At 41.0% G+C, this 27,691-nt stretch overlaps 1 protein-coding gene across 1 annotated transcript in view; it reads left to right on the top strand.

The window, feature by feature from the left end:
* Positions 1 to 27,691, top strand: part of DPP6 (dipeptidyl peptidase like 6) — a 421,547-nt gene that overhangs the window by 334,716 nt on the left and 59,140 nt on the right. Inside the window, exon 8 of the mRNA XM_080609810.1 lies at positions 2,425 to 2,545. Within this exon, the coding sequence (XP_080465936.1) occupies positions 2,425 to 2,545 (121 nt within the window). The remainder of the gene's footprint in view (positions 1 to 2,424; positions 2,546 to 27,691) is intronic.

Below are 27,691 nucleotides of genomic sequence, written 5' to 3'. Positions count from 1 at the left end.
ACAAAATATTGTAAAACCTTCATTTGCTGGGAGAATCTGGGCAAGAGAAGGGTTGTATCGCTTGAATAGCTCAACTGTTTGCCTGTTGTAGAAGAGCCCCCACCCAAGTGCCCCCAACTCATTTAGCTCTTGGGCACAGAGATTTGGATTTATTTGCAAAGTACCTTATTCTGCTTAGTCTTCCTGATATTTATGTACATTTAAGCTTCAGCAACCCTCCTGTATGCAGACTAGCTAACACATAAAATTCATTACTTCGCATCCCTCATCTGGCTCTTCTGCTTATTAAAAATCAAGGTAGAAAAGGGAATGTAGTATTTTCCACAACACTTTTTTATTTTCAAAAAATATTAATTGGATGCAGCTTTTCTTATTTTAAAAGGAATAAAAGCAAGCTACAGTTTTAGTCATACGTTTTACCTTTAGGCAAACTTGCTGTAACTGTGCTGAAATTAAATTAGGATCTATACTTTCTTCTGGAATCTTTCCAGCTCATCTTTAGGTGAAACACGTAGGATATGAAACAGAAGCTGAAAGCAGATATTGTTCCCAATTCTGTCTTTTCATGAGTGTAACATGAGAAATTACATTCTACTATTGTGGTTAAGATACCTAACATTTATTCCAGTATTGTCAGGTGTATAAAAACCCATCTGTAAATGTCTTCTAAATTACAATTAACAGTTTGTCTTTCAGTCTAAATGGCTTTCTTATACTCTGTTCAGTACATCTCTGCAATCTGAATGGAGTTTAAAAATATTTTAAAGGCAGGGATAGGGAGCAGAATGAAGCCCCCATAGTGGTCACACACAAGTCTATTGTTCCTGAATATGATCCACCCAAGGTTATGAGGGAGCTGGCAGAAGCATTCACTGAGCCTCTTTCAATCATTTATCAGCAGTCCTGGCTCACTGGAGAGGTCCCAGTTAACTGGAAGTTAGCAAATGTGATGCCCATCTCCAAGAGGGGCCAGGAGCATCCAGGGCTCTAGTGTGACCTCAGAGCTGGGGGTGGTTATGGAGCAGATCATCTTGAGTGCCATCACACAGCATGTGCTGGAAAACCAGGTGATCAGGCCCAGTCAGCATGGGCTTGTGAAAGGAGGGTCCTGCTTGACTAACCTCATCTCCTTCTATGACAAAGTGACCTGCTTGATGGATGTGGGAAAAGCTGTGGATGTTGTTTACCTAGACTTTAGTAAAGCCTTTGACACTATTTCCCACAGCATTCTGCTGGGGAAACTGGCTGTTCACAGCTTAGACAAACATACACTTCAGTGGGTAAAAATTCTGGCTGGATAGCCAACCCCAAAGAGTGGTGGTGAATGGAGTTAGATCCAGTTGGCAGCTGGTCACAAGGGGATCTAGTGACTCACATGAAGTAAGTTTTTTTAAAAAAGGAGGCTTATCTTAGGCACCTTTCCTAATCTTGAATTGATTTTTTTATGATTGATAAGAATTTTATGTTTATAAATCCTTCTCAAAGATGGAATTGCTTTCCCACAGACAGTACCACGTGTGTGAGCAGGTGTTTGCAGAGGCAGACTTAGGTACCCGATGGCGATCCTCGGTGTGGGTCTGCCTTTGTCCTTGCAAGGAGCTGCAAGGTCCCATGACATTTTGATCATGTAATCTTTCATCAACCTGAATCCACTAGATTTTTGCAACAGAGGAGAGAGGTTTCCAAAGACAGGCTGGAGGTTATGGCAGCTGCATCCATGCTGGCAGGGAGATGAGACCACATGGGTGCCTTTGTTCCATCCACCCTGGTTCCCATAGGAAGGTAACCTGGGGACTGGGGCAGAGCGGGAGGTCTAGCACACCGCTTTGGGTCCTTGTGGCATGTGCACTTGCTCCCAAGCCGAAACATCAACCTCGTGCTTTGTTGGCTAGCATGCTGCAGCCACGTAGGCTGCCCCCTGTTCAATGCAGATGTTGGCCTGTTGGATCTGCATTAAAAACTGGAATCCACACAGCCGTGTTTTAAGGAAGCAGAAGGAGCTGGAAACAAGCAAGGAGCCATTTCCAGTAGCCAAATCAGTCATGGCATAGCATCAACATCAGTTCTGAAAATTGCTACTGTGTCCCAGACCGCTTTTTCAAAATCCCGAGCCATGGCATTCTTCATTTCATGCCCTCTAACTGAACTGCTCAATTTCTGAAATGAAGACAGGAGTGAGAAAAGGAAAGCTTGTATCAAAGCACCAAGGCTTCCTTCAGTTTGTTATGAATTAGCATTTTTCTATTAGCTAATAGATAGATTAGGCATTGGAAGCAAGCTGTGGAAATCCTTTTTTGACAAAAGATGCTATAAAACTGTGATATGTGATTTTGTATTGCCAATTATTGTAAAAGCAAAATGCAACATTTTATAATGGAGCCACTGCTTAATGTTGTTCTCTTTTTCTTTTTCCCTTCAAATCAGATATTTATCTTTGAGAATAACATCTATTACTGTGCCCATGTGGGGAAACAAGCCATCCGAGTGGTCTCCACAGGAAAGGAAGGTGTTATTTTCAATGGGCTCAGCGACTGGCTGTACGAAGGTAGGACATGACATTTAGGGCAGCAGTTAGTTATGAGTTTAAGTCACACTCTAGATTTACAGAACTGGCTGGAATTAGACCTTCGGAATTACATTTCTGGTGACTGGTGGACCACAGAGCTGAAAATCTGCTATTCTAACAGTTGTCTGAGGTGCTGGACTGGAAATAATGTGAAATGATGTAAGAATTCTGTTTTCGGGCTGTTTTTTCTTTCCTTTAGTCCAAAGGTAATAAATCACCAGGCTTTAATGAACAGAGCTGCTTCATTATTTAATGGCACCTGCAATCACTCATAGACGTGCCAGGATTTCAAATCACAGAAAAGGACAGAAATGGGCAGGGAAAGGGGTTTTATTTTAAAGGAAGACAGGGGAAACAATTTTACACGATCAGTTGTTTTCCAGAGCACCAGGTGGGCTCTGGAGGCTGCCCAGATCTTGCTACCTAAAAATTTTCTAAAAGCAGACAGGTCCTCACAGTAATTGGCTTCTTTCCATTGAAAATGGGCCTGTTGGGGTAGAGGGTCATCACTGGAGCACTGCTTTACTTTCCTTTTAGCTGGCAAATGGCCATTTAGGTGTCTGTGAGCAGTTGCTTGCAAAATAATCTCACCTGCTCACTATCTTAGGAAAGGATCTCATCAATCCCCAGTTCTTTTGGGGATGTTACAGGCTTTTAAGCTAATATTTTATCAGAATTAAAGTTTTTTATATATATATAATTACATAACATGCACACAACATGCACGCCTCTCTCTGTTGCTGGCTAATGCTGCCAGCAGTTCCTTTTCACAAGGATGCTGGTTTTGGGACCTGTCACTGTCTCTTTCCTGTCACAGTGTCCCTCTAAAGTCACACTTTCTCCTGCAGGTGCCAGAACTGTCCAAAAACTTTTCTTATCTCTATAGAAAGAAGTGTCTAAATACATCTATTAACTGTGTCCTATGGGCTGCTCCCAGTTTCCTTGAGGCTTAATGGAACAGAATAGTTTGCAAAATGCTATTCACCATTAAATGGTGTAAAAATATTAATCACTCCTTAAGTTACTCTGTATCACAGCTAAGCTGGGGCTGTTGGACTCAAAAATCACAGAATGAAATTATTTTGCTTGCCACTCCAAGATAAGCTGGTCCCATAAATCATTGTACAAACTCATCAAACACATCAGCAGAAAAATCTGATAGTGGCTTAGATTACTTTTGATATTTAAATGTGTTTACACTGTGCCACATAATATTTGCAAGTAAATGTCCTCTTTGTGAAACACAGAAGTAACCAGAGGAGTGGCTAAGAAGTTACAAGATTCTTACTTTCTTTCACTTTTCATTATTTATCGATTTCATTGCTAAAGTTGCAGGCAGGGCTGTATGACTCTGTAGGTCAAATGTGCGTATAAGTATCTGTGTTTTGCTGATAAACATCATCTAGTACATGAGGTCTTCTTGTAGAGCCTTGCACACAGCACCATGCTGAGAGGCGTTTGTCAAGCCAGTGAAATCCAAGCATGCCAGCAAGCCTGTGATGACACTTGTTTTGCTGACACATACTTTTATTCAATTACGGGATTGCTCAGGCAATTTCTTGGCTGACATTGACTTTCAGGCTTGCCCTCTATAATGAACTTTCTTGATAACTTTATGTTAATGTACCAGGAAAAGGAATGAATGTATGATCAAATAGAGCTAGACTGTGTGATCCAAGCTGCTTCTTTTGCACCACGTCAACTTGTGCAGTCCTGATGGAGGTAAACCTGGGACCAGAGTCAGGACTGAAAACTCATGGCAGATGCTTGAATAAGCTGTGGCACCATGGGATCAGATGGATCTGCAGTGTTCAAATGTCAGATCTCTGCATGCATGGATGGATGGAATAGGATCCCAGAAGAAACTGGAATTTCTCCCACCACTGGGAGATAGATGACAGCTCCCTAGCAGAGGCCATGGGTATTCAGGCATCATTGTCAATGAGGCTGAAGTTTTACCATAGCAGCAGCTGGAGTGCTCTGCCAGAACACTGTTACTGGCACCTTTCTTTTTCTAAATTTTCTCCTCTTCATGGATGCCTCCTCTTCAGTGGGATAAATGGAACATTTTAAATCCAAATTTGCCAGACCAGAGTTGCTTGAAATCTGGACAAAGATTGAAATTTACTACCTCAGGGCTATTTTCCCTCTTCTCCCATTACCACAGGCATTTGTAGATGTGTTTTTCCATCTCCCTAATGGAGCTGGGTGGGATACCCAGACCGATGTTTGTTTGCACTGCTGCCATCTCAGCGAGTTACCAGGATGGATGCTGAGCATATGTAGAAATCTCGTTCCATCTGTGCAGCCATCTCCAGCAGATAGTCTGCAAAGGAGCTGTGAGAAACGCTGAGACAGGATCACAGAGAGTTCAGCGCGCTCCTCTTCCCTCACATGCTCTTTTTGTTGCTGAAGTTCACCACCTCCAGCAGTGGCAGCTGAGCCCTCCCCACAGCACCTGCTGGGTTACTGTGACAGCTCACAACCTGCTTCTCACTTCCCTTAAACACGCCACATAAAACCCCACAAAAAACAACTTGGTGTTTTGAATTGAGGAGGCAAATTTTTAAGGTCTTTTACCATAATCCACAAGAGCACATCCACAAAAGTCCCCCCCCCCCCTTTTCCGAGAGCTGTTTCCACAGCACGTGATGCAGATGGCAGTCCCAGCAGTGCCACTGTTTGGGGTAACTCCTGACAGTTCATATGAATGGTAGACCCAGAGGGAATCACTTTTCTTCTGTCGTGCTTTTTGTCACGACAGAATAGAGGTACTGTACTATTAATCACAGGTTTTCACTAAGTCTGGAAGTAGAGGAGATCTAGAGGAGATTTGACAGGCTTTTTGCCCTGGAAAAATGCAGAAGCTCATTTCAATTCAAGTTAAGCTCTGCTTTTGTAAATCTGCCAAAGGGGAAAAAATTCTTCAAGGTATTCATGCTGATCTGTAGACTTTTGATAATATAGTGAAAAACATTGCAAATCAATCAGAGCTTAATCTACTTAGTGCATTTAGCTGGAAGGTTATAGGTTGATACATAGATTACTGTAACATGGAAGCATAGATTAAACATGGGGTTTATTACTAAAATAAGTACTGACAATGTTTTCATAGTCTGACTTAACATTTTCAGAGCTGTGCCTGATAGATGCTTATACTAAAATGGAGTGATATCGTATAAAAGAGATTTTAAAGTTCTGCAGCTGAAACCAGCTAAGCATTTAAATGCATAGCACTAGCAAAGAATGTTTTATGTTTCAGTTTGCTATATGATTGCTATTGGTTTGAGAATGTTATAGCAACAATGAGTCTTAAAGATAATTTTGAAACAAGTGGTGTTATAGCAGAAAGTACTTTATACTTCCAAAGCGCTAGGATAAGAGCATGCATATGTACATTACATATATAGGACTTTAACAAAAGTAATGTATGTTTTTAGAAGTAAAGTGCAGATAAAATTCATTTCATTTAAACAATTTGTTAGAGCACTCTTCAAAAGAAATGTTTTCTGTCATGGTGTAATTAAAGTATCTTCATGTGTTACCAACCACTTGGAGAGTGCTCAGGTGTTGTGAGAAAGGGTGACGAGGTGCTCTGCCAGAGGTCACCTGTGTGATCCTGCTTAGTAACAAAGACAAGGTTATGCTCATTGAGTTTGGGACTGTGTGATGCTGAATCCTGGGGAATGGGGCTGGAGGATATCCCTCTGTGCTGGCATGCTGCTGCTAGACCGGGGACACCCCAGAAGGATAATTCTGGGTCCCTTTACTTGGCTTTGCTGAGCAGGACAGGGACCTTTTCTGGGCTGCACTGTTATAAAGTCCTAGCGTGACCTCCTTTGGGCAAGTCTGTGTTCACAGATAAGTGTGAACAGCTTCTGGAGTTATGGTCTGCTGCTAATTGCACACTTGGAAACCATGTGGATGTGGGATAGGGCACTTTGATGTGTACTCCTGTCATGGGTGGGAGAGGAAGGAAGGATTTTCACCTATGGGCCTATCCCATCCATAGAGTGGGAAGCTGAGGGTTTTCCTTGTGGTTTTCTGCATGTGTCCTCAGATGTAAGAATAGTCTCTTAGAAGCTATTTTGCAACTTGGTCTGCAGGACATATTTTGGGGTTTTAGGCACTTTGGTTGCAAAAGGAAGAATTGTATATGAGTTACTTCTTCATCTGATATCACTACCGGAGCAGTGAGAAGGGCTTGTCCTGGAAGTCTTTAAAGATCATCTCAAAGTGAGCATTCTGTTTCCAGACTTAGTCTTGACACTGTGGTTGTAATGTCCCATCTGGACATCTTCTCATGGTCACATCGGAGAGAATCACATTGGCAGCTAAGCACCAACCCTAGCTCACATGGCACGCATTGAATACTCTTACACAATATGAGCTGTATGCATCCATCATTTAAAATTGATATTCTGCTCTGTTGAACTTAATGTACAGCGGTGTTACTGTGCTTTATTTTTGGCTAGGGAGCAAGAGGAGCAGTGAGAAAAGACTTTTTTCAGTGATGATTCGTATGCCTTATGCATCTTCATTCTGCTTGTGCCTTACGTTATCACTAAGAGATCCTCTTATGTGACTTCGCAGTGACACCTGGTGGGAGAGGCCAGGATGTCATCATCATTAAGACAATGAAACTGCAGAATTTTTTGCTGCAAGATCTAGTAAAGACTCCAAATTCCCCCTCACATACATTTTCTCGAAACTCTTATTCTGAGCTTATGGGAACTACACGTCCAAAGCTGCGGGCTGATTCATGCTAATAGTGTTTCTGTTCCTTTTCTAGACCTTATAAAGAGAGGAAAGAGAACACAGTAATAAAGAAAAATCTTTTCTGTAATTTAATCAGCATCTCACAAAAATCAGAGGGTATATTTAGAGCGCGTATGGCTGGTCTCAGAAGTACAGTGCCTGGTAGCAGCTGCCAAATCAAGTAGCAATTATTTTGAGCAGTATCTTTTATGCTTATAGTATTTGAAGCAAGTGAAGTAGGTATATTTCTTAAGTTTAGAAGTATTAATCCTGGGACTCTGGAAGTGGTATTAACACTGAGAAAATGCTAGATAAGTCTGCCAGAGCAGTGCCTTGCCTAATTTGTCTGTATGCACCATTTTTCATGGTATAATATAGAATGCTGAACTTATGCTTAGAAATAGGAACTTTGATGATTGAATTGTGCCCAAATTTGAAAAGAGACATTCATAATGAGGCTGAAAACAAGTAAATCCTAAAATTCCTGTTCTGTTACCAGAGAAGGAGATGAGATATCCTAATATTTCAGTGTAGGGCTAACCTTTCCCAGTAAGTAGTAGCTCCAAGACCTGGTAGGGGAGGATGATACGAAGAATTAGACTGAGTCATCATGGAATTTTTTAAGATACTCCAGATAAATAAATCTCTTGCCAAAAGAATGCTATAGCCAGGGCTCCAGACTTTAAAAGGGGACAGCCCTGATGGGACTACAAATAAAGCCTCTTTGACAAGATATGTGAAGAGTCACTGGGACAGTGAATACAGATTTTAATTTGTTTTTAAGAACTTCAATATTTTCAGTCACAACGAAGATATTTCATAGACACAGGTGAATGTGCAGTTCTACACATCTGCTATGGGGTAAATGGGGCTAAGGGAAACACTTGCAACTGGGAAATGGCATCAGATGCACCCCAAGACTAAAAGTTACTAGTTTGTCCTAAAGTACGTGCTGATGTTATTCAGGGATGTTGTGGAAGCTGTGTGGAATTTGTTCCCTTATTTCTTCGCTGGTTTAGGTGAGGTAGAAAAGCCAGTGTGGTGCTTCAGTGACATTGTCACCATATAGAAATAGAAAGCTTTCCTCTGTTTTGCATATTGGACATCATTCAATGTTGCCCATTCAGTACATGCTGCTATTCTGCAGCACTCAGGGACATACAATTCCCATTCAGCCGCTATTTAGCTGCTTGTTGAAAATATAGGTGACTATTTTTTGGTGCACCTTTATTTGCCTCCTAATTTATATCAAATGTGCATAAAATATGGCCATTTCAGTTGCAGCCAAAGTAAGAATGAAGAGCAGCTCTTGGCCTCAGCCATGCGTTTAAAGTGGGAGTTTCCGCTGTACATAATTGCCACTGTACATAATTTTGTTGCAAGGATGATGAATTAGATGCAACATTGTTTTGCCTTATTTATGTTAAAGGAGAAGACAAGAGCCTTAAATTTCACCAGATCATGTCATGAAAGGCTTGGTACAAGTTCCCTCACCTTCTTGCTTTGGTCGGGGTTCCTCTGTCATAAGGAAGCCTGCATTATGGATTGCATCACCAGCAACAGACTGCTGGCCCTTCTCAGTTGGCTAAGGTCAGGGAAAATTGAACCATTTACAATGAACATTATGAATGCCTGCCTAGAAATCAGCAAGCTCCTGAGAACTTTAAAATGCGCTGTTATCTGGACTGGCTTCAAAATGCGGCACTGCACCATGGTAGACCTTGCCAGCTCTAGCCCGGTCTTTAACCTTCCCTTTCTGCAGAAGGTTGTTTGGAAGGGGGCTGCAAGCCAAACCTAACACCTGTCATCCTCTGATTTTTGGATCACCATCATGCAGGCTTTTGGAAGGAAAACACAATACTATTTACTGTGGTCAGTGGTCTCCTTGGAGCTATGGAAGGAAGCCAGTGTCCATCCTGATCTCACTGGTCAGCCAGCAGCTGCCAGTACTCTTAAGTCAAGAGACATGCAGAAAGTGAAGTTGTTTGTGTTTGCCCTTAAGCCCTGGTATGTATCTGAAAATAGATATTGTATCACTAAATGAAGTATTTCCAAAAAGTGGCACATTTAAAGTTGCATTAACAGAGCTGTTATGGTTTTCTGCTTGTACATGAGTTCTATTTCTCTGCACCAAATTCATTACAGTAGCCTTGGGTGAAATATGCTATCAGAAATCTGTGTCCCTATTTTCTGATGATGCTGGTATTTTTAATAACTAATTAGTATGCTAGCACTTTAAATATTGCATAGATTTTGACCTATGCCATGCTTAGCTGAAGTCTGAAATACTTCCATGGAAGCTAATAGTGGTGCTCTGGATCTGCACCATGGTGCTGAATGCGAGAGTCTTGCTTTATGCCCGCTATCAGGGTTGCAAAGGACATATCTTAAACTGATGTTATGCCGAGAAAAAAGAAAAAAGAGTGTCAATATTAAAAAGTATTTGCAAATTCACTCCAATTTGAGAGCTGTTTTTCCTCCGTGAAATCAAACCTGTGGTTTGATATGATAAAACACAGAGAATACATTTAGGTGATTAGTTTCACAGCAGATAAAACAAAAATCCATCCTTTCTGTGTCAGTGGAATTGAGCTTGGGGTCTGTGACACATGTAAGAGTCTTCCGGGCTGTAGCTAGCCTCTTTGTCTCACTGCTCCTTGGCCTGAATAAAGAGTATCTGCCGTAAGAAATAAAAAAGCAAAAATAAATGTACTGTGTCTGAATTAGAACGAGTGAAAGCTACATGAAAGGGGTGCAAATTCTGCTGAGATATGTGATTCTCACTAGAGAGTTGGGCTATCCATTGTATAATAGTAGGGAAATCAAAAGAATATCAGAAATAATGACAGAAGTCAGCTCATAATTTGTGAATGTCAGCTCTCCTAATGGGGAAAAAAAATACCTAAATCAAAAAAACATTACAAATAGTACAGCTCTAAATCTAATACCAGCTGGAAACAGTCAGAGGTCAGAGAGGGTCTTTGACTGGAGAAGCGGAGGACGTAATGACCTGCGAAACACAAAGAGTGAGTTACTGCCGAGTGCTGGCTGGGGACGAGGGATGCCCCTGAAGAGCTGGAGTCCACTGTTTCCTCCAGAAGAACAGGCAGGAGGTTAAACCTTTGTATGTGAAAAACAACCTTCAATATTCCGAACTGTGCTGCGTGTGCTTGACTTTGCGTGAGGCATGAGAAACAGCGTGCTCAGATCCTGGTGCTGGGAAAACAAAATGAGTTTTTCACACCAGTGATTCGAGTTACCTGCTCTCCACTGGACCTCAGACCTTTAATACATGAGGGTTGTGCATGTTACAGTACAAGCTGTTTTTCAGACTGGGTCATAGAAGCCCAGTGGTGACTATGGTGTTGATACCAACCAGGACATGGAGATGACTCTGCCTGGATTTTGCTCTGCATCAGGAGAACTGAAGAAATAGAGCAGATCTTAAAAGGGATCATATTGTCATACTGTCAGTTTCTAAAAGATAAAGCATCCAGGGATTGTATCACCCTCAACACTCAATTAGTTTACGTTCCTATAAGTAACTGCCATATGGCGTAGCTTCTGCACCAGCTGTTTTCCAGTCTTCAATGGGTACAGGTCTACATGGGAAACTATGCCACAGAGTTAGCAGTAATTAGAAAAGTGGAAGAAAACGGCATATTTTAAAGATGATCTTAAAACTTTCAGAGGGGTAAGTAGTAAAATACAAGTGGCCAGGAATGCATTGGCTGTGGTGTGCCCAGCTGGGGATGCCAGGTGCCTACAAATGCCATGGGTTGGCAGCAGGACAGGTTGCAGAAGTTGCAGCTGCTCCTGGTGTGCAGTGATGCAGCCAGGATGGGACAGACAGAAGGAACCACATCCAGGTGAATGGCAGAAATCTTTAATCACATTCTGGTATCCTGGGATACGGGCTGAGGACTGCAAGGACTGAGCAATGGTGTAACCAGTAGATGTTTTCTTAAAATCCGTGGCAAAAATGGAGTGGAGTGATGCATCACAAGCTACATTTCATTGCACACCAAGGCAGAGCTAGATCATAGCTTCTGCACCAGAGATAAGACAGAGGAATAAACCAGTGTTTCTATGTCTGCTCAGGTCTGCAGCCTCCAGCAAGAACAGCACCAACGGCTTGTTTCCCCCAGCCTCTTTGCCTGCTTTCCCCTCTTTCCATCGCAAACTGGATTTCTTGCTTGGAGAAATATTTCCATGGCACAGCTGGGTCATGTAGAGCTGGATTTGATGCAGTTATTCTCAGTTCTTTTCTTCTAAAGGGTAGATAGCCATTTCTGTGTTTACCTGTGTCATCTTGGTCCTGAATGATCACACTTTCAGCCAGCTTGTGCTACCAGCTTGACAAGCTGTTATTTTCATACCAGAAAATTATGATTAGACTACTTTTGGGTTTTTGTTTTTTTGGAATAATGACTGAAAATCTTTTGTGCCCTATTCTCCAATCATAAGAAGACCATTTAAGACCATAAAAGTTCTTGCATGTCACTCTGCATTGGAAAATTGGTCTATTGGTTTTATTCACATCAAAGAGTATGGCAACACAAAATGCTGCTAGGGCCTAAATACTGTAATTTGTTTGTAATTATTTAAAATGCTTCTTATTGTCAAACTCCTTAGTTGTGGATTTTGAAGGAATCTCTTTTCACTTTTAAAGGATTTTTGAGATATTAATGAGAGTGGAAGCATTGTACCAAAGCAAACTATCAAGTGCCTTGTGCTTTTAGTTACAGAATTTCCTGTGATGTAGCTAGGTTCTGCAACTGAGTGTACTCCTTAGTGTGGTTTACAAAGGCCTGAGCTCTCATGGGTCACTTTTTGTTGTGCATCTGTAATTCCTTTCAAGGCAGAATCTTTTACTGGTTTTTATTGTTGTTGTTGTTGTTATGTACATAATCCTGTGTGGTTTGTGTATTCTTTTTGAGATGGTTTTAAATCATTTGAGATTCCCCTTCCTTTTCACCCTGCAATTCCAATGAGGCAACAAAAGCAACATAGTCTAAAGGAGAGAGGTACTTGGAAGGAAAGGGTTAATACTGAAGGGCATGTGAATGATTGTTGGCAAAAAGGAATAATTCCAGAGTGGTCCTCAAAACTTCATTAGATATCAGAGAAACATGCAATATTGCATTAGCTGAAAGAAAAACTACTATAGAACAGGGTTTAATATCCTTGGAAATGTTGCAGAGTTTGTTTGAAAAATAAACCCAACAATACTCTATTAAATTTATAGAGGAAATGGAAAGCAGAAACTCAGAAGACTGTAATTGCCACCTGCAAATATAATAATTAGAGTAAGAAGTAATGAAGGAGGAAATCAGAGGCAACTCACCTCCTTAGCAGGAAGGTGGAAGTTATATTGCCACCATGTGGTAAGACTATGGAGGACTAAGAGCAGCTACTCACTGTCAAGATTCAATAGGATTGCTGCAAACAGTAAGAAATCTGCATGATTTGCTGGAAAAAATATAGTATGCAAATAACATCCTGATGAGGAATAAGCAGTAAGAGATGAAATCCCATTTTCCTTTTGATTAGTGTGTACGGCTGGTTCTTTGGTGGTGTGTTTGGGGGAAGGGTGTTACTTGAATTTTAATTCAAGACCCTGATACATAAAATATTCAGTAGAAAAGTGAGTGGAGTGCAGAGAAGATTTTTTTTTAAGTTCTCTTTTTAAAATGAGGTCATTTGTAAGCTTTTGTGAGTACAAAAATCCATCATTCTGATGCTTGTCTTCTTGAAATCATCTCCAAAGTTTCAGTGTTCATTTTGATTTTCTCAAATTCTTCTGATAATCATGGGATACTTCCCAGTTCTATCACATTTACAAATATGAGCCTCAGTGTTTCACAAAGGACTTTTTTGAGCATACTATATGGAAACGTAATTATTTTTCAAGAGGGAAGTCTTCCAGTTCTGCCTACAGCAGGATTTGGGATTCACAAAAGTGTGTCAGCTTGTTCTTTCCCCCCTCCCCCCCCCCCCAGCTTTAGATCATAATTCTTCATGACATGACAACTGGTTGGTGTAGAAATTATTAGGATTCAAGAGCATGATTTCACAGCCTGAGTCAGATGAGCTTTTCATAATCCCCTTTTTGATCAGATTAAGGCTTGCCCCTGAGCTGACCCGCAGCAAAGGAAAGCCAGGTGAGCCTCTCCTCCAAGACCAGGGATTGCTGATGTTGTACCTTGCTTTCCTTTTGGAGAGGTCCACCCTGCTCCACTCAAAGTCTGTTTCTTGTCTTGACTGTAGTGTGAGCCTTTCTCTTGTCTCTAATGTGTATAACATTATTTTCACGGGGTTGTTCGGGTGCCAGCATAGCAAAGTGTTTAAACTTCATGCTAAATACAGCAGTCGCCTTTGTAAGAACAGCTCTCCTCCTTAGCACCCACACACTTGTAGCTAAAATGCAAGAATGAGATTAAATAAGCATCACAGATGACAGTCAGGTGTATCTCGATACACGTCTAATTATGACCTTCACCGAGGCAATTATTCTGCCTTGATCTTAATGCCTTTTGCAACCATCAATTAATAAACCTTCACATCATGTCCTAGTAGAACAGGAATTATTACCATCTTTTTAGAAACAGACAAACTGAGACACAATTATTGACCTGGTTTTAGATGAGATGAGAGAAATTAGGACACAAAACTAAGGTGTGAATCTCACCCCTAGGTACACAGCACCACACAGAAACCCAGATCTGGCTGTTCTCAAAATGTTCCTGGGATCACCACCAGCACAGACCCTTGACAGGTCCCCTTCAGGTTTGGTCACAGAGCATGATGGATGCACAACTGGAGAGATACATCTGTGTGAGTCACTGTGCAGGAAGGCTGGGTGGGTCCCAAGGGACTTCAACAAGAGCGGAAGTCTTTCCAATCCCTGAGGTACCTTACAAGCAGAAGGCAAACGTCTGCTGTTAATGCTGCCCCAGCTGTGCCATGCTATTACTTCTGTTCTGCATGGTGAAGGGGCTGATGGACTCCTACCTGATTTGCAAATCCCAGAAAATAGGAGCAAATCTCTTCAGTCCTTCCCTTTTTACACATATGACTCACAAGCATTTACCTCCTACATTAGTTTTGCTTTTCCTCAAAGTTGAGTCATTGTCTTCTATTTGATTTAACAACAATAGCAGCAAAAAAGAATCAGCATCGGTTGCTACTGCGTAAGACTAGATCAAAAGCAATTCTTTAAAGGAGGCTTTCAAGACAGCTAGATTAAAGATTTGAGAAACTGGCAAGAAATAGAACCAAAGAAAAACAGCTCCTGAAAGCAAAACATTATGTTTTCATGCTATTGTGCTTTTAAAATTGAAGGCAACAGTCTGAAAACAGACATAAAAATAAATCTTACTTGATGGGAATTATCTGGAGATCATTGTATCTATTGTATTTGTTTTGATTTTCCAGTCCCTGCCTCAGACTGTCGGCAGAGAGATGATTTAAAAGATTCAATATCTCATTTTAAAAATTAAACTTCGCTTGATTATTGAACTGACCCATACTAACCCAGAGACTGTTACGTTTATCCTGGAGTATCAGCAGCAGGCTAGAAATAGTGAGAACCGGAGAGGAGGCAAGAGCTGTTTTCCCAGTAGCTTTACCATTTGACGTGCGATAACTGAGGCTGTGCTGCCACTCGGAGGCACAGCACAAAGTTGCAGCACACGAGAAGGGAAAGAATGAACTACGGGGCTTTAAAGTCATCTTGGTTTTTCTCTCTCCCTCCTCTCTACCTTTGTCCTCTCAACACCCTGTGTGTTGCTCGAAGGTCTGTATGTTGGAGGCTCTTGATAAGGGTCTAAAAGCCTTGTGATTTAGCACGCCTTGCCCAGATTGTATCATGTGCAATGATACCCTGGAGAAATCATTTTCCAGCCAAACATAGGTATTGTAGAAGCCTTTCCTACTTCTTATCTCTTTTCTTTCATATTTGGTATCTGATATAACTGAGGTGGTCTCATCAGCTCTTGAGGATGAAAAAAAATGGTGGGATTGGAGTGTTAGGAGAAGATTCAGGGAGGTAATGTGGTTATTGTCTGGCACTGTGGAGCAGGGAGTAGATTTGGGAATTTCCCTGGTTTAGCCAGGTTTGTGAGTGGAGCTGCTGCTCTGGCTCATGGGCACCACTGATAAACAACAGACCCAGGGCAACAGTGGAAGAAGTTGGCATCTGTCTGCTTCTATGGCTTGTGACAACCGATAGACACAAACAAAAAGTCCAACTCTGCCCACTCATGAACTCAGGATTCTTCTAAGAACCCTTTTCTTGGCAACGCTGAATTGTGTCAAAATGTTGTTTGTGTAAGAACACCACAAGGCTGTGATGGGGCAGCTCTTGTTTAAAACCCTACCTATGAATTTTGGGCATGGTTTTGACCTTGCTAGTGAGAAGAATTTGAACTGGATGCTGACCTGGCAAATACTGAACCAGGAAATGTGTCAGAAATCTTTCAGTGCTTTTGTGAGATTTATAATGATACAAGAAAGAATAATAACCCCAAAAAGGAGAAATGGTAACTTTATCAGGGTTGTTTTGGCTCCATTAGCAGAGAGCATGCAGTGCCAGATGGGAGGTGGGAGTATTAAGACAGAAATGCAGACGTAACAACAATTTTTTTCTAGTGCGAGCTGCCATTTGGAAGTGTTACGGTACATGATCTACTCATTACTGAGGTCCAAGGTTATCTTTAATGAGCAGATTACACAGCACAACACTGCTGTATGGCACCTCAGCCTGAAGAGAAGTTGCAAAAAGGGTGGAGAAGCCAAGAGATATGTTTTCCTCCATTCCATCAAGTCTTCAAAAGGGCCAGCTCCTTTCTCTGGGAGAGGAGGAAAGTGGCAACGTGGTGGATGTAGCCATGTTGCTCAAAGCCCGAGCGCTGTCCCTGGCTAAGCATATTACAATTAAAGCAGCCAACCTTTCTTTTTCCCCTCCCAGAACTGATGTTCACCTGCATGAATTATTTGCTTGGCATCTGTAGAAATTACAAATGCAAGTCCACCAAGTGCTTGGTGGTAAATGGCAGATCACAAAGCATTTGGCTTTGGCAAAGTAGCATTCCCAGGACATCTAGAGGCTGTCCCTGACCAGCACTGCCCCATGTTTGTCCAGTTCTCTTCTAGGAGACAGTGAGCATTTGAAAGCACTGCTGAAATACGATTTAGAGGTGAAACTAGCCCTTTGTCTTCAATGCAGCAGCTAAAATAGCTTGAAGATGAGGAGTCACTTCTGGCTGACTTGACTTCATTTTAAGTTTGTAGTTTAGGTTAGTGGAAACACTGTGCACTCTGCTGACCACTTGAAAAAAGGAAAGAAAGCATAAATTAGTTTCAGTTTTTCCAGAATAGATGTCTACTTTTTGTTTTAAGTAGAAAATAACGAATCATGTAGTGCATTCACAGGTATGAAAGAAGTGGATTTGACTCCTTCAAACACAAAAGTGGCCAGGCATAACACTGTTACATTTCTTTATATTACATTGAAAAACAAAACCTGGATACTTATTTAGTATGTGTCACTAGATATTTTATTTATACCAGTTATAGTTTTGGACTTAAACCTGCAGTAAGCCAGCACTCTGAGTACACAAGGCACTGAAAGATAATTTACAGGCTATTAGTCAACCAGGTGCTGATGTTTGTAGCAGTATATCACGGTTGCTGTTTTAGTTTGTGAGCACGAATCTGTGAAACAGAAACTAGATATCCTGTTAGCACTCCTTAAAGAAATGCTCTTCACACTGAAAAGTAATGAAAATCTGTGTAATCCTGATGTAACCGTGGTTTGAGCATTTTCACGTACTGATCCATCAGGCGCTAAGCCTGATGGAGAGGAAACCTCACACCTAACATGCCAACAATGTAATTGGGATTTGTAACTACAGACTGGAGCACACAATCTTCAGGGGCTGGAGTGAATGACAAAGAAATAACACTCTGAAGAAGCCTGAAGAGTAAATCACAGCCACCCTCTCAGATGAATGTTCCCACACGCAGGAGCAGGGCACAGTACCCACATCAGGAACTGCCTCAGCCATGCGTCATCGGTGGGAAGGGATGTTTAGCCAGCCCCGAGCTGCTGTGTTTTCCAGGAGGAAAGTTACCATGGAAAGATGAAGGGCATCCAAGGAAGCCTTAGAAATAAAGGGCAATATGTGTTAAAATTGTCATCTCTGAGTGTATCCCATTCCAAATACTTCAGGAATAACATGATTTAGAAAATTGCTGGCCTGGCTGTGCCTGGTGCTACTCAAACACCTCCAAAACTGGACCCAGTCCCCAGACTGCTTCAGGGAATAATGAGCTGCTGATCAGCCTTGATCTCAGCACAGCAGTGCTACTAACATCATGGATGTCATGAAGAAAATATACCGGTGGAAAAAGGAGCTGCTGTAATGAGTCTTTTTTTTATGTGGGAATTGTCCTTGTTACTAGATACGAAGTGTTTAAGGTTAGAGCAGGCTGTGAGGGCCTTGGAAGTGAAGATTAGTCTGCGCTAGACATTGTAAGCTGTTAGGTAGATAAAAATGGAGCCATCTCCATCCTGCCAATAAATGTAACAGATAAAGAGGGGAAAGGGAAGGGTATTTTTTTTTCAAAGCCACCCTTAATCAGCAAAAAACAGGAGACAAATTTATCTTTGGTAGATGGGGATTTGTGGGGTATTGGTTACATTTATTATCTGGTAGGTTATAAGCTTTATTTTAATTTCCGGTATTTGCCTGCTACATCTGAAGGAACAATACGAGCTGGATCTAGTGTGTGTCATTTATAACTCTGTGCATGTCATTTATATGGTAATGGGGGAGTTTCCTCTCATCCCCAGTGATTTCTGCAGAATTCTGCATGCTGGTTCGCAGTATATTTAGCTTACTCCAGTGTAAATTAAAATGCACATTCATGATCTTTGAACAAAGTGGGCAAGGATAATTAGTAATTTGATACTGTTCTGTACAACGCAATTCAAAGTAATACTTATAATTTGCAGTTAATTAATCAGGTTTTTTTCCTTAAAATTCTTAATTGCCTATGATATTCATTTTTAATAAGTTTATTCCTACCAGTTTTAGATCCAATTATGCAATTTCTTTTTGCTGTTACTGCATGGCTCTGTGTGTGTATGTGTTTATGTGTACATTTCTATGCATTTTGGTAATTTTTTTCTGCAATTTTTATGTGGTGGTTTATGGATGGGGGTTTTGTCAGGTGAAATTAAAATGTTGAAAATAACGGGATCAATATACAACTATGAAAAACAAGATGCAGCAGGGAATAGAAAACTCCAATCAATACAACAAAATAAAAAAACCTAATCTAAATCTCTGGAATTCTATTGCCAGTATGAATAGTTACCCTCATCTGGTATCTAATTCACTATGCAATTAAAACTCTCATTAGAAGAGTCTAATTCTTGTAGCTTTAAAGTAAAACCAGTAGTCGTTAGAGATACAAACTTTGGACTCTCCAAGGAAATTAGAATGGTCATAAATTAAAAAATAAAAATAGCGAATATAGACTATGTGGGGGTAATGCCTGTGATGAGAAGTGTGTCATGGACCGGACCTTCATTGAGCAACAACTTCTTCACTGGAAGCAAGAGATGGGCAACACCACCTTGCTCACCCCAGCAGTGCTCTTGGAAGCCTTCATACAAATGTGAATAGAAACACTTGCAGTAGCTTTATTTCTACCTCCTAAAGGTGTTTCCTAATTTTCTGTCTTTATCTGGGCATGTGTTTATTCCATTAGTATAAAAGGCTTCTAAGTATTAGTGGCAGAAATGTTGTTTGCTGCAAACCGATTTATGCTTTGCCAGCATTTCCCTGCTGGGCATTCTGCATATGTAAAACATGGTATTTTGTTTACTATCATCTCACTTACTTACGGGAGTTGCTCAGCTGTGGATGTCAATCAGAATTACACAGACTTGATGTCCTTGCCCTAGGTGCAGGGTACTACACGGCTTTCCCTCTGGTCGTATTGCAGCTGAAGACATCACCTGTACCTAAAGCATCTCTAGGAATCTTCTGGGCATTAGTGGAGTTTAGACTGAGGTCTGCAGCTCCCTGGTAATTCCAAGAGGTCCAAAGAAGGTGACTACGTAAGATTTTGCTGGTAGATTTAGAATTACTATGCAGTAATAGTCCACAGCTCAAAAATATTGAAAATAAGTATTTCCTGGGGGGTAGAGATTAAAGAGATTCTGATAGGTGAACACTGTACTACAGGTATGTTTGTCTTTTCTGTGCACTTACCTGAGACTTGCACCTAGGAAAAGCATAATTTCTGTTCAACATGCAAGTGCCACCATTCTGATAAACACAGTCAAACCACGCTGATCCATCAGTGGTATAACCTCATTACATGCCATTAGCTTCATTAATCATAAATGGTTTTGTTATTTAATAAGAGTATTTTTTCTGAAATATTGCTATAAGCTAATTTGAATCCTGTTTTTATCCTGCTCTCTTTTTTATTATTCCTGGATAACTCTATTGATCTCTGATTATTCAGTACTGTAAAATCAAATTAATTCTCTTCGTCATTATTGAGCTAAATCTCTTTGTCAGCCAGATCCTGAATCACTGTTAAGGTTGAAACCTCTTTGAATATTGCCATAGTAGGGCAATATAAACTCTGAGTGGGTTTTTAATAGCTGTTCAATGACTGTAGCAGTTTAAACTGGGTAAGAAATTTAGAGCTAAACTTAATTCAGCCAATGTGCTACAGTTCCCATTTTATAAAGCAGGGCTGTATTTTGCAATATTAACTGACATTTATTAGCACTCCTGCTAGGTGACTAGCAGGTCTGTTCAGGGTGAATAAATCATGCAAGTGATTCACATAAATGACAGCTTGTGCAAGTGCTGATATAAGTCCATGGGGTTGAAGAATCAAGTTCTTTAATAGCGATGTCAGGCTGTTCAGTCTTCTTATCTCTCATATTTCTTTATGAAACATTAAAAGAGATTGCTTTTGGGCACTTGTGTTCTTGAACTATTGCAATCGTCTAATGAATTTTTGATAGTCAAATTCAGAGGGGTTTGTGATCACTAACTTTCTTGATATGTCTGTAGCTATTGAAATGGATCCCCAGTGTCAACCTTGGCTGTCCATCTTCCTCCTATCATAAACCCCACAGATTAGTTGGGAAGAACCTGTAACTTCTAATTTAAAGGAAAGGTGAAGTGAAAGCTACTTGAGCAGGTTTGAATAAAGTAATATGCAGCACATAATGAAAGCCTTGATTTGTCTCACTGCATTGCACAGCAAATTGTATTTCCAGCCATAGCAACCTGTTAAGCAGCGGGGGTGGGGGTGGAAGAAAAAGAAAAAGAAAGAAAACAAAAAAAAAAGGAGATTAAAAAAAAAATAAGGATTTGCCTATAGGAAGCCCTACTGCATCCAGTCAGCTGAGCAACATGAATTCTGCCTTGTCTAGGTCCTTATCAACTGAAAGGATGTGATACTACCTTGCAATGAACATTTACCCACAGCAATGAGCTGCAGTGCAAATGACTCGGAAGACTTTTGCCAGGCAAAGCTTCTACAGATTTAGTGCCTCTAACTAACAGGCTTTCAGGAAGAGCTGACAACAGGCTGTGGGTTTATGTTTATGCCAGGTGATCGAAAAATGCATTCTTATTTATGCCTTCATGGCATACAGCAGTGTGCTGCTGTGGATGGGCTTTCTAGATACGTTTGCTCTTTGGAGTGAGTGAGAAAAAGGAATATGTGATGATCTGATCTCTAAGTAATATTTCTACTTTCATAATTCAGTCCTATTTTCATTATTATATCTGGACATCCTGACAGATCACAGACTTGCTTGTGCTGATGAAATATCTACATGCTTGTCTAGCCAGAATGGTCCAAGAGTTTTTTACTATGGCTGATACCGACTCACACCACCAAAAGAAGAAACCTGCCAATTGTTAGGAGCTATTCTGAGTGTTAATCATTAGTGCTTCTGAAAGCAAAAATCTAAGGATTGCTAAGGGTGGTGCACAGGGCAGAAAAAGCCGGAAGCACAGAAAAAGGAAAACTTCTGAAGAGAGCAGAAGGAGGGTATGGAGTTGTTCTGCCATGTTTGCCCAAAGAGAACAGTGTTTATTGCAAACAAGACCCTGAAATACCGATGTGACCTCAGGATAGTGTGGCATTTTGTCTGACGTCTGGTAACCCTGCCTTACCTGCCGTGGCTGCTCTGGAGGGAGACCTAGACCTCCTGGGGAGCTGGAAGGCCCATGGGAGACACAGGGTCCAGACATAGGAGAGGCCAAGGGACACCTCCTCTCCATGTTTTTTTGCATCCCAAGTGGGGTTTGTACAGCTGAGTGTGCTTGGTGTGTTGAGATCTGAAGACGGCCTGGAGAAGCCCCCAGCATCTCTATTTCTAAATAGCTGAATTCTTAATTGTGAGAATCCACCTGTACTTCTCAGTTGACAACACACACTTATGTGCATCCGTTTTGTTAGGCTTAGTTATTTGGTTTTTGTTTTCTCAACAAATCTATTTGTATTAATGAGGAAGACTTTAAACATAAGCGATTTCTTAGTTATTACTGAGCCTGGCCTCCTGCATGTATTCTGGTAGGAGCTGCAGAGATAAACCTGAGGAGGGAGTCAGGCCTGTGATCAATACGACCAGTATTTTGAAGCCCCCAAGCACTCAGACAGCAAAGAAGGTCTGGCAGCTACTTGTCAATAGCCTTGTAATCAACACCCCAGTGCCCTGACTCATATAACTACAGGATCCTTTAGTGTTCAGAACACAACAAATCAGGAGAATCAATGGACCAGGGAAAAAGAAAACAAACAAACAACCAGGGAAAAAGAAAACTAACAAACAAACCAAAAGGAAAAACAACAAAAAAACCCACTCCACTAGCATTAGTAGGTAGCTGGGATTATGGATAAGGAGCCCAGGCTGGAGTGATCAGGATTTGGCCATGGTGTCAGGCAGAGTTGCCTCCAATGTTCACACTCTGGCTCTGCTGGATGCTGTTTGCTCTTCGTTGCTGTGTCATTCCCTCAAGAGTCCTTACCAGGTATTAGAGAGCATATAGAAGTGATGTATCTTCTGTTGGAGCACAGCAGCTCGTGGTGGTGTTACGCAGAGCCACCTTCATCTCGCAGAAGTAAAGGTGGACCGTGGCCCATTTGCCTTCAGATTTTGTGGGCTTTGCCTGTTTGCCAAGCTTGGGCTTGGCTCAGGCCATGCAGCAGCTCTGGGGCCCACATAAGAGATATGGAGGCAAGATACAACCTTGTTGATCCTGCAGAACACATGAAGAGTCCCATAGGGTTGTCCTCAGCATCCAGCATGAACCACCCTACTGAAATGAGCTTCTCTCCAGGTCCTCAGCATCTGGGCACAGCAAGGCAGAAAGCTCTTGCCAAACCCTCGTCCACTGTCTCAATACAATGTTCTGCAGGAGCAAGGGGTTGCAAGACTGAGTGAGTGGAAAATGTGCTCGAGCAATTAAACCACACAACTAAGGGGAAGTTAATGGCACTTGCAGCCTACACCTTCCCTGTGCTTGAGAAGATGCAGATCATCTCCTCAGGGAGCCAGGTGGGCTCCTTTCCCTGAGATGAGGGACTGCCGCATTCCTGCAACTACCAAACACATGGGAGCCCCTTGCTTGTTTCTGTTCAGCTCCATGCCTGCATAATGCTGCTGCCATCGGAGTTCTTGGATCAAGGGTTTGATGTTTAAAGAATGCTTTCTAAAGTCCTCAAAACCACCATGAAGGCGAGTAATATTTTATCCTTCATGAGCTTGTTGCCTGTCAGTGGTGAAAGAGACTGTGTATTTTGAGTAGGAATAAAGGATCAGTGGGGTGAGCACTGTAGCTCAGGTTTTCTTAAGGATCTCTTGGATGATGGCCCAAGCACCTTGAGAATGTTTGTTGGCTGCATACAGGGACTGTGAGACAGGGTTTTTTTCTACAAAAGGTTGTTGAATTGTTCAGTGCCTCTGCAAAATTATGGGGGTTTCCACCTGACTCAATTAGACAACTGTGAAAGAGGAGTAATTGCACTGAAATCAATAATGCTTCAGGGCTGTTGCTGACATCAGCATAAAATAATGTCAACACAGGAAAATATGGATTGGGTATAGTAATATAAAGCAGTTTTGTACTATTTGCATACCCATAGCTACTTTTACACCCATTTTATACCTATTACAATGACTTAATGGAAGTTGGTATAGATCTACACTGTAGCACCTTTTTTAGAATTTGCTTGCATGCGTATGAAAGATGGCACAGTGGCCTTCTAAAGCCTTTCCTGAAACGCATGTCAGTGAAGGCCAATATGAACAGTGAATTTTCCATAACTGGGTGAAAATACTTGCTTTCAAACTATACAATAGTAATCAATTCGGACGTGTGGTTGGTGCTTTGAGATGATCTAGTAATTGATTTTAAAACAGATGGCAGCTGTCAAATAAGCATTTGTATTTATTTGATGTTTTTATGAGAACCCTGGGGGTTTTGCTGTCTCAGAAGTCTTTGTTTTCTCCTTTCCTAGACCCCCTTTCTGTTCTCTGATCTCTCTTCCTCTCATGTTCTTTTGATGCTTTCTACTGACAAATTCTTTTGAGCTTTCTTTCCTAGTGTAAGCCATGGCCTTTATGTTAGGCTTTAATTTCATTTTGTTTAAAATTCCTTTTTATTAACAGTTTTAATAAAGCAGCAAAATGTCTTCAGCACATCAAATACTTAATGATCTGAGCACCAGCAACAATACATTGCACAAACAAAACCATTGATTATGCTTCCTGGAATTGCTGCACTTTACCACATCTGCGATAATTAACATAGAAGGGGAAGTTCCCTCTGTCAGACAAAATCTTGCATGATACTTTGTGTAAAAATTGAAATATTCAGAAATCAATGGGTCTGTTGACAGAAAACTAGATACGTTTGTGTGTGTGTGTGCGCATCTCTGTATCTATTCAAAGGAGAATCGAACTGTTTATTATCTGTCTTCGTCCTCTGTGAGCACAACACTCATAATACTGTTTTGATTTCCAACTCAAGAAGATAATGAAATGTCCGGAACAAGAAGAGATTTTTTATTGTATAAAAGAAGTCGATCTATTTAATAGCTGAAGCCTGCTAGGTACCTCTACCCATTGCACCCTTATTTTGACCTCTTGAGATGCAGAAAGCTTCTACTTTTCTAGATGCAGTTAAAAAACCCTTCCTGCTCAGTCTCCAACTTCCTCCACTGTTATAAATGTAAGTTACTTTTTTGAAGTCAATGACTTTCCAGAAGATCTCTTGTTTAACTGCAGTACAGATCTGTGAGTAATTTTTTCTTGGAAGAGAAAAGGTCAGTTTCTTTGCATTCATTGTAATATATTTCCTGGGCCTTCTCACTAGAACATGTTAGGACTTAAAGATTGAAAATCTCTTAGGAACAGTCTTTCACTGACTTGCTCACTCCTGTAGAAGGGCTTTATGTTCCATGACCAGCAGAGCTGTGTTGGTATGGCTTCCACTGCGCTCACAATGAGAGGTAGCAACATGAACACATGGGCACAGGTACATCTGAAGGATGGCTGTGGAGTGACAGGATCCTGCCTTGCGCAGTGTAGAAGCATGTGGGCAGCCAAAGGAAAGTGGCTGATCAGGGTGGTTTCTTCAGCTGTTTCCACTGTACATGGGAACTGGGGTATTGATGTTTGTAGTATGCATAGCCTCAGGAAGTAGATTATGCATTAATACAGCTATATGCCTCTGGTGACTGTGATGACAGAAAAACAAGAATTGGCTGCAATGGTACCTGTCAGAGGACTGTCCAAGCATCTTTGTCTTCTTGTGCAAGTCTCTGTTTCCCTTAATTCACACTTGAAAATTAGAAGTTATTTGTGGCAGTTTCAAAAATTGGAAGAAAACGCTAAGATACCAAAATCATAATAAACCTTTAAGCTACCAATGGATTTTCCATCCAGTCATTGGTGAAAGTTTCATCCTTTCCCTAAGAGTAAGACAGAACTTTGCCACCTTCAACAGAATGTCATAATTCACAGATATGACTGAGGATGGACAAAGGCTGCAGAACTAGTTAGACTTTTAGAAATGTATGAAGAAACACCCATGGCCATTGTATTTAGATGCTTCCATTAACAAAGAGGAGCTCTGCCAATCTAGAACTCTGTGCAAGCTTGGGCAGTGGATTTGTTGTGGAAATGTCTGGAGAAAAACCACAATGGCAGATTATGGATTATAACATTAAAGCTATATGTGTATATTTCCAAACGTCGTCCATATGACAGGTGGAATCTGCTGGTTGCCACTGAGGTTGCAAAAGATAAAGCCCTGATGCTTTTTCCTGCATTGATTCTGTAAAAGAAGGCAGAGGTCTAGACGCACTTCAGTGGGACTGTTTAGTGCTTAAGTAGAAAATAGAAACTGATTTCTGTGGCCAAACCTCTGCCAAAGGTGCTGTACCAGTATCAAAAGGAATAGCAAAATCCACTTGTGAAGATGCTTTACAGGATTGGAGTGGATATTGCCCATGGAGGAAGAAGACAGATAATTTTTTAAGTCCCTTCCAGCCCTATTTCCTGTGATTCCTTGGGAAGTTTCTTACCTAATGTAAGATACAAGTCTACTATTTCATTGCTCTTGCAAGTACTGCTGGCAGTAACTCAAAGCTTGCAACAAGCAAATGATTCCTTTCTTTTTATTCATGTACTGGGCTACTTTTGAATAAACACACTTAATAAAAATGTCCATCCACTGTGCAGTCCATTCAGGTATTGCCCTTATGGTATCACGGCCAAATGCTACATCCAAACCCAAACTCATCACATCTTGTTACTTGGAAGCTGAGAACTGCAGCAAGGGACTTCTTTTCTGCTTCATGTCACTTAGTATACTCTGACCTAGGACTTCAAATACTCCTCCTGCGGGTCTGTTAGCTTAGACAATTCTTTGTTCCACACAGCTTTGAAATGATCAGTTAATTACATCTTATTCAGCTAGAAGGAGGATTAAAATGCACATCCTGTAACACTCCTTGAATATGAGAATTTCACTGGATTGCCAGCTGGCCAATACATGTCCCCACCAAAGAGTCATTACTTATAAACAAGGTCATCCAGCTGTTTCAGAGAGGTTTGATATTAAATGTGTTAACGTGGAATAAGCGCTGATTTGCTTCAGACACTGTGCTTTAACCCAGCCACCAAGTCTGAGCAGTCCTTTTTCAGTTAAAGAACTCCACACTTCATCCTCACTATTTCTAGGATTTGTGTGCCCCAGTTTGGTGGCTGGCAAGCAAAGGTGGGGAGAAAGGAGCACAAATTCACCAGCAACTAACTGAGAAGAATCTCTGCAGCTCAGCCACAGCATCATGTAGAACCCAGCAAATGCAAGCTTTGAGGGAAAGAGCTAAAGTTTTGATCAATTAGTGCTTTATACTCTTAGCGAGGTGGTCATGAGGTATATGCGGAGTGGGGGTTGGTCTTTAAGGAGAACCTGGTTTCTCATATACGAGAGGTGGGATCTGAACTAACTACAGAAAGACCAAGGACTATTGAGTGCAACTGATTTTCTGAGCATGTGGTGAATGAAAGTGCAAGGAATAAAGTGTCCCCAAGAACAGTTTGTCTGCAAATAATGTTGTAATTTCAGCTGAAACTTTCTGGTACTAATGCATTTTGTACTTTATAAGAGTGTTCTCTGGTTTGCTAAAGCTAACTCATTTCTCTAATAGTGGTGAGGTCCTGGCTTTGTTTCAAGGCAAAGGTTCACGCAATTAAATCTCATTAACAGAGGACTACAAAACCTGCTCTAAAACCTTTCTTGGCATGTGACCTTCAACAGAACTGCTTCATTAATCTGAGATCCTGGAGAAAATGTTTGCTGAATAAAGTCGTTCCTAATTAAAGTTAAAATGTCAAGGATTCATCTGCCATCCATTTTTACTCCTTTTCCTTTATGCTTTTAATTATCTCTTCAATGAGCAACCAATCTACAAGTCAAAAGCAGCATCTTTCAGATGTACGTACAGCAGGTACAAAAACGCAACAAGGCAAATTTGCCAGACATGCTTTCCCATGTAATAATTACAACTTCCTAGATGTCTTTCTGAAACCTTGCTTACATGTTGCCATTCAGTATTGATTCATTAAATTTTATTTGTAGAAAGCATAGCTATTTAGGATGATTTTCCCTTGTACCCTTTTTAATGGTACCTTAAGTTTTATCTCAAGCCATATGCAAGCCTGGATTAACCAAGTTGTTCATTTTCTCCTTGATGAATATAATCGCCTGTCTATTTTTCCAAGGATTGCTCATCCAAGATTTTTTT

This window comes from Psittacula echo (assembly GCF_963264785.1).
Source record: "Psittacula echo genome assembly, chromosome: 2".
Taxonomy (NCBI): domain Eukaryota; kingdom Metazoa; phylum Chordata; class Aves; order Psittaciformes; family Psittacidae; genus Psittacula; species Psittacula echo.
This window is presented reverse-complemented; position numbering and strand designations above follow the sequence as displayed.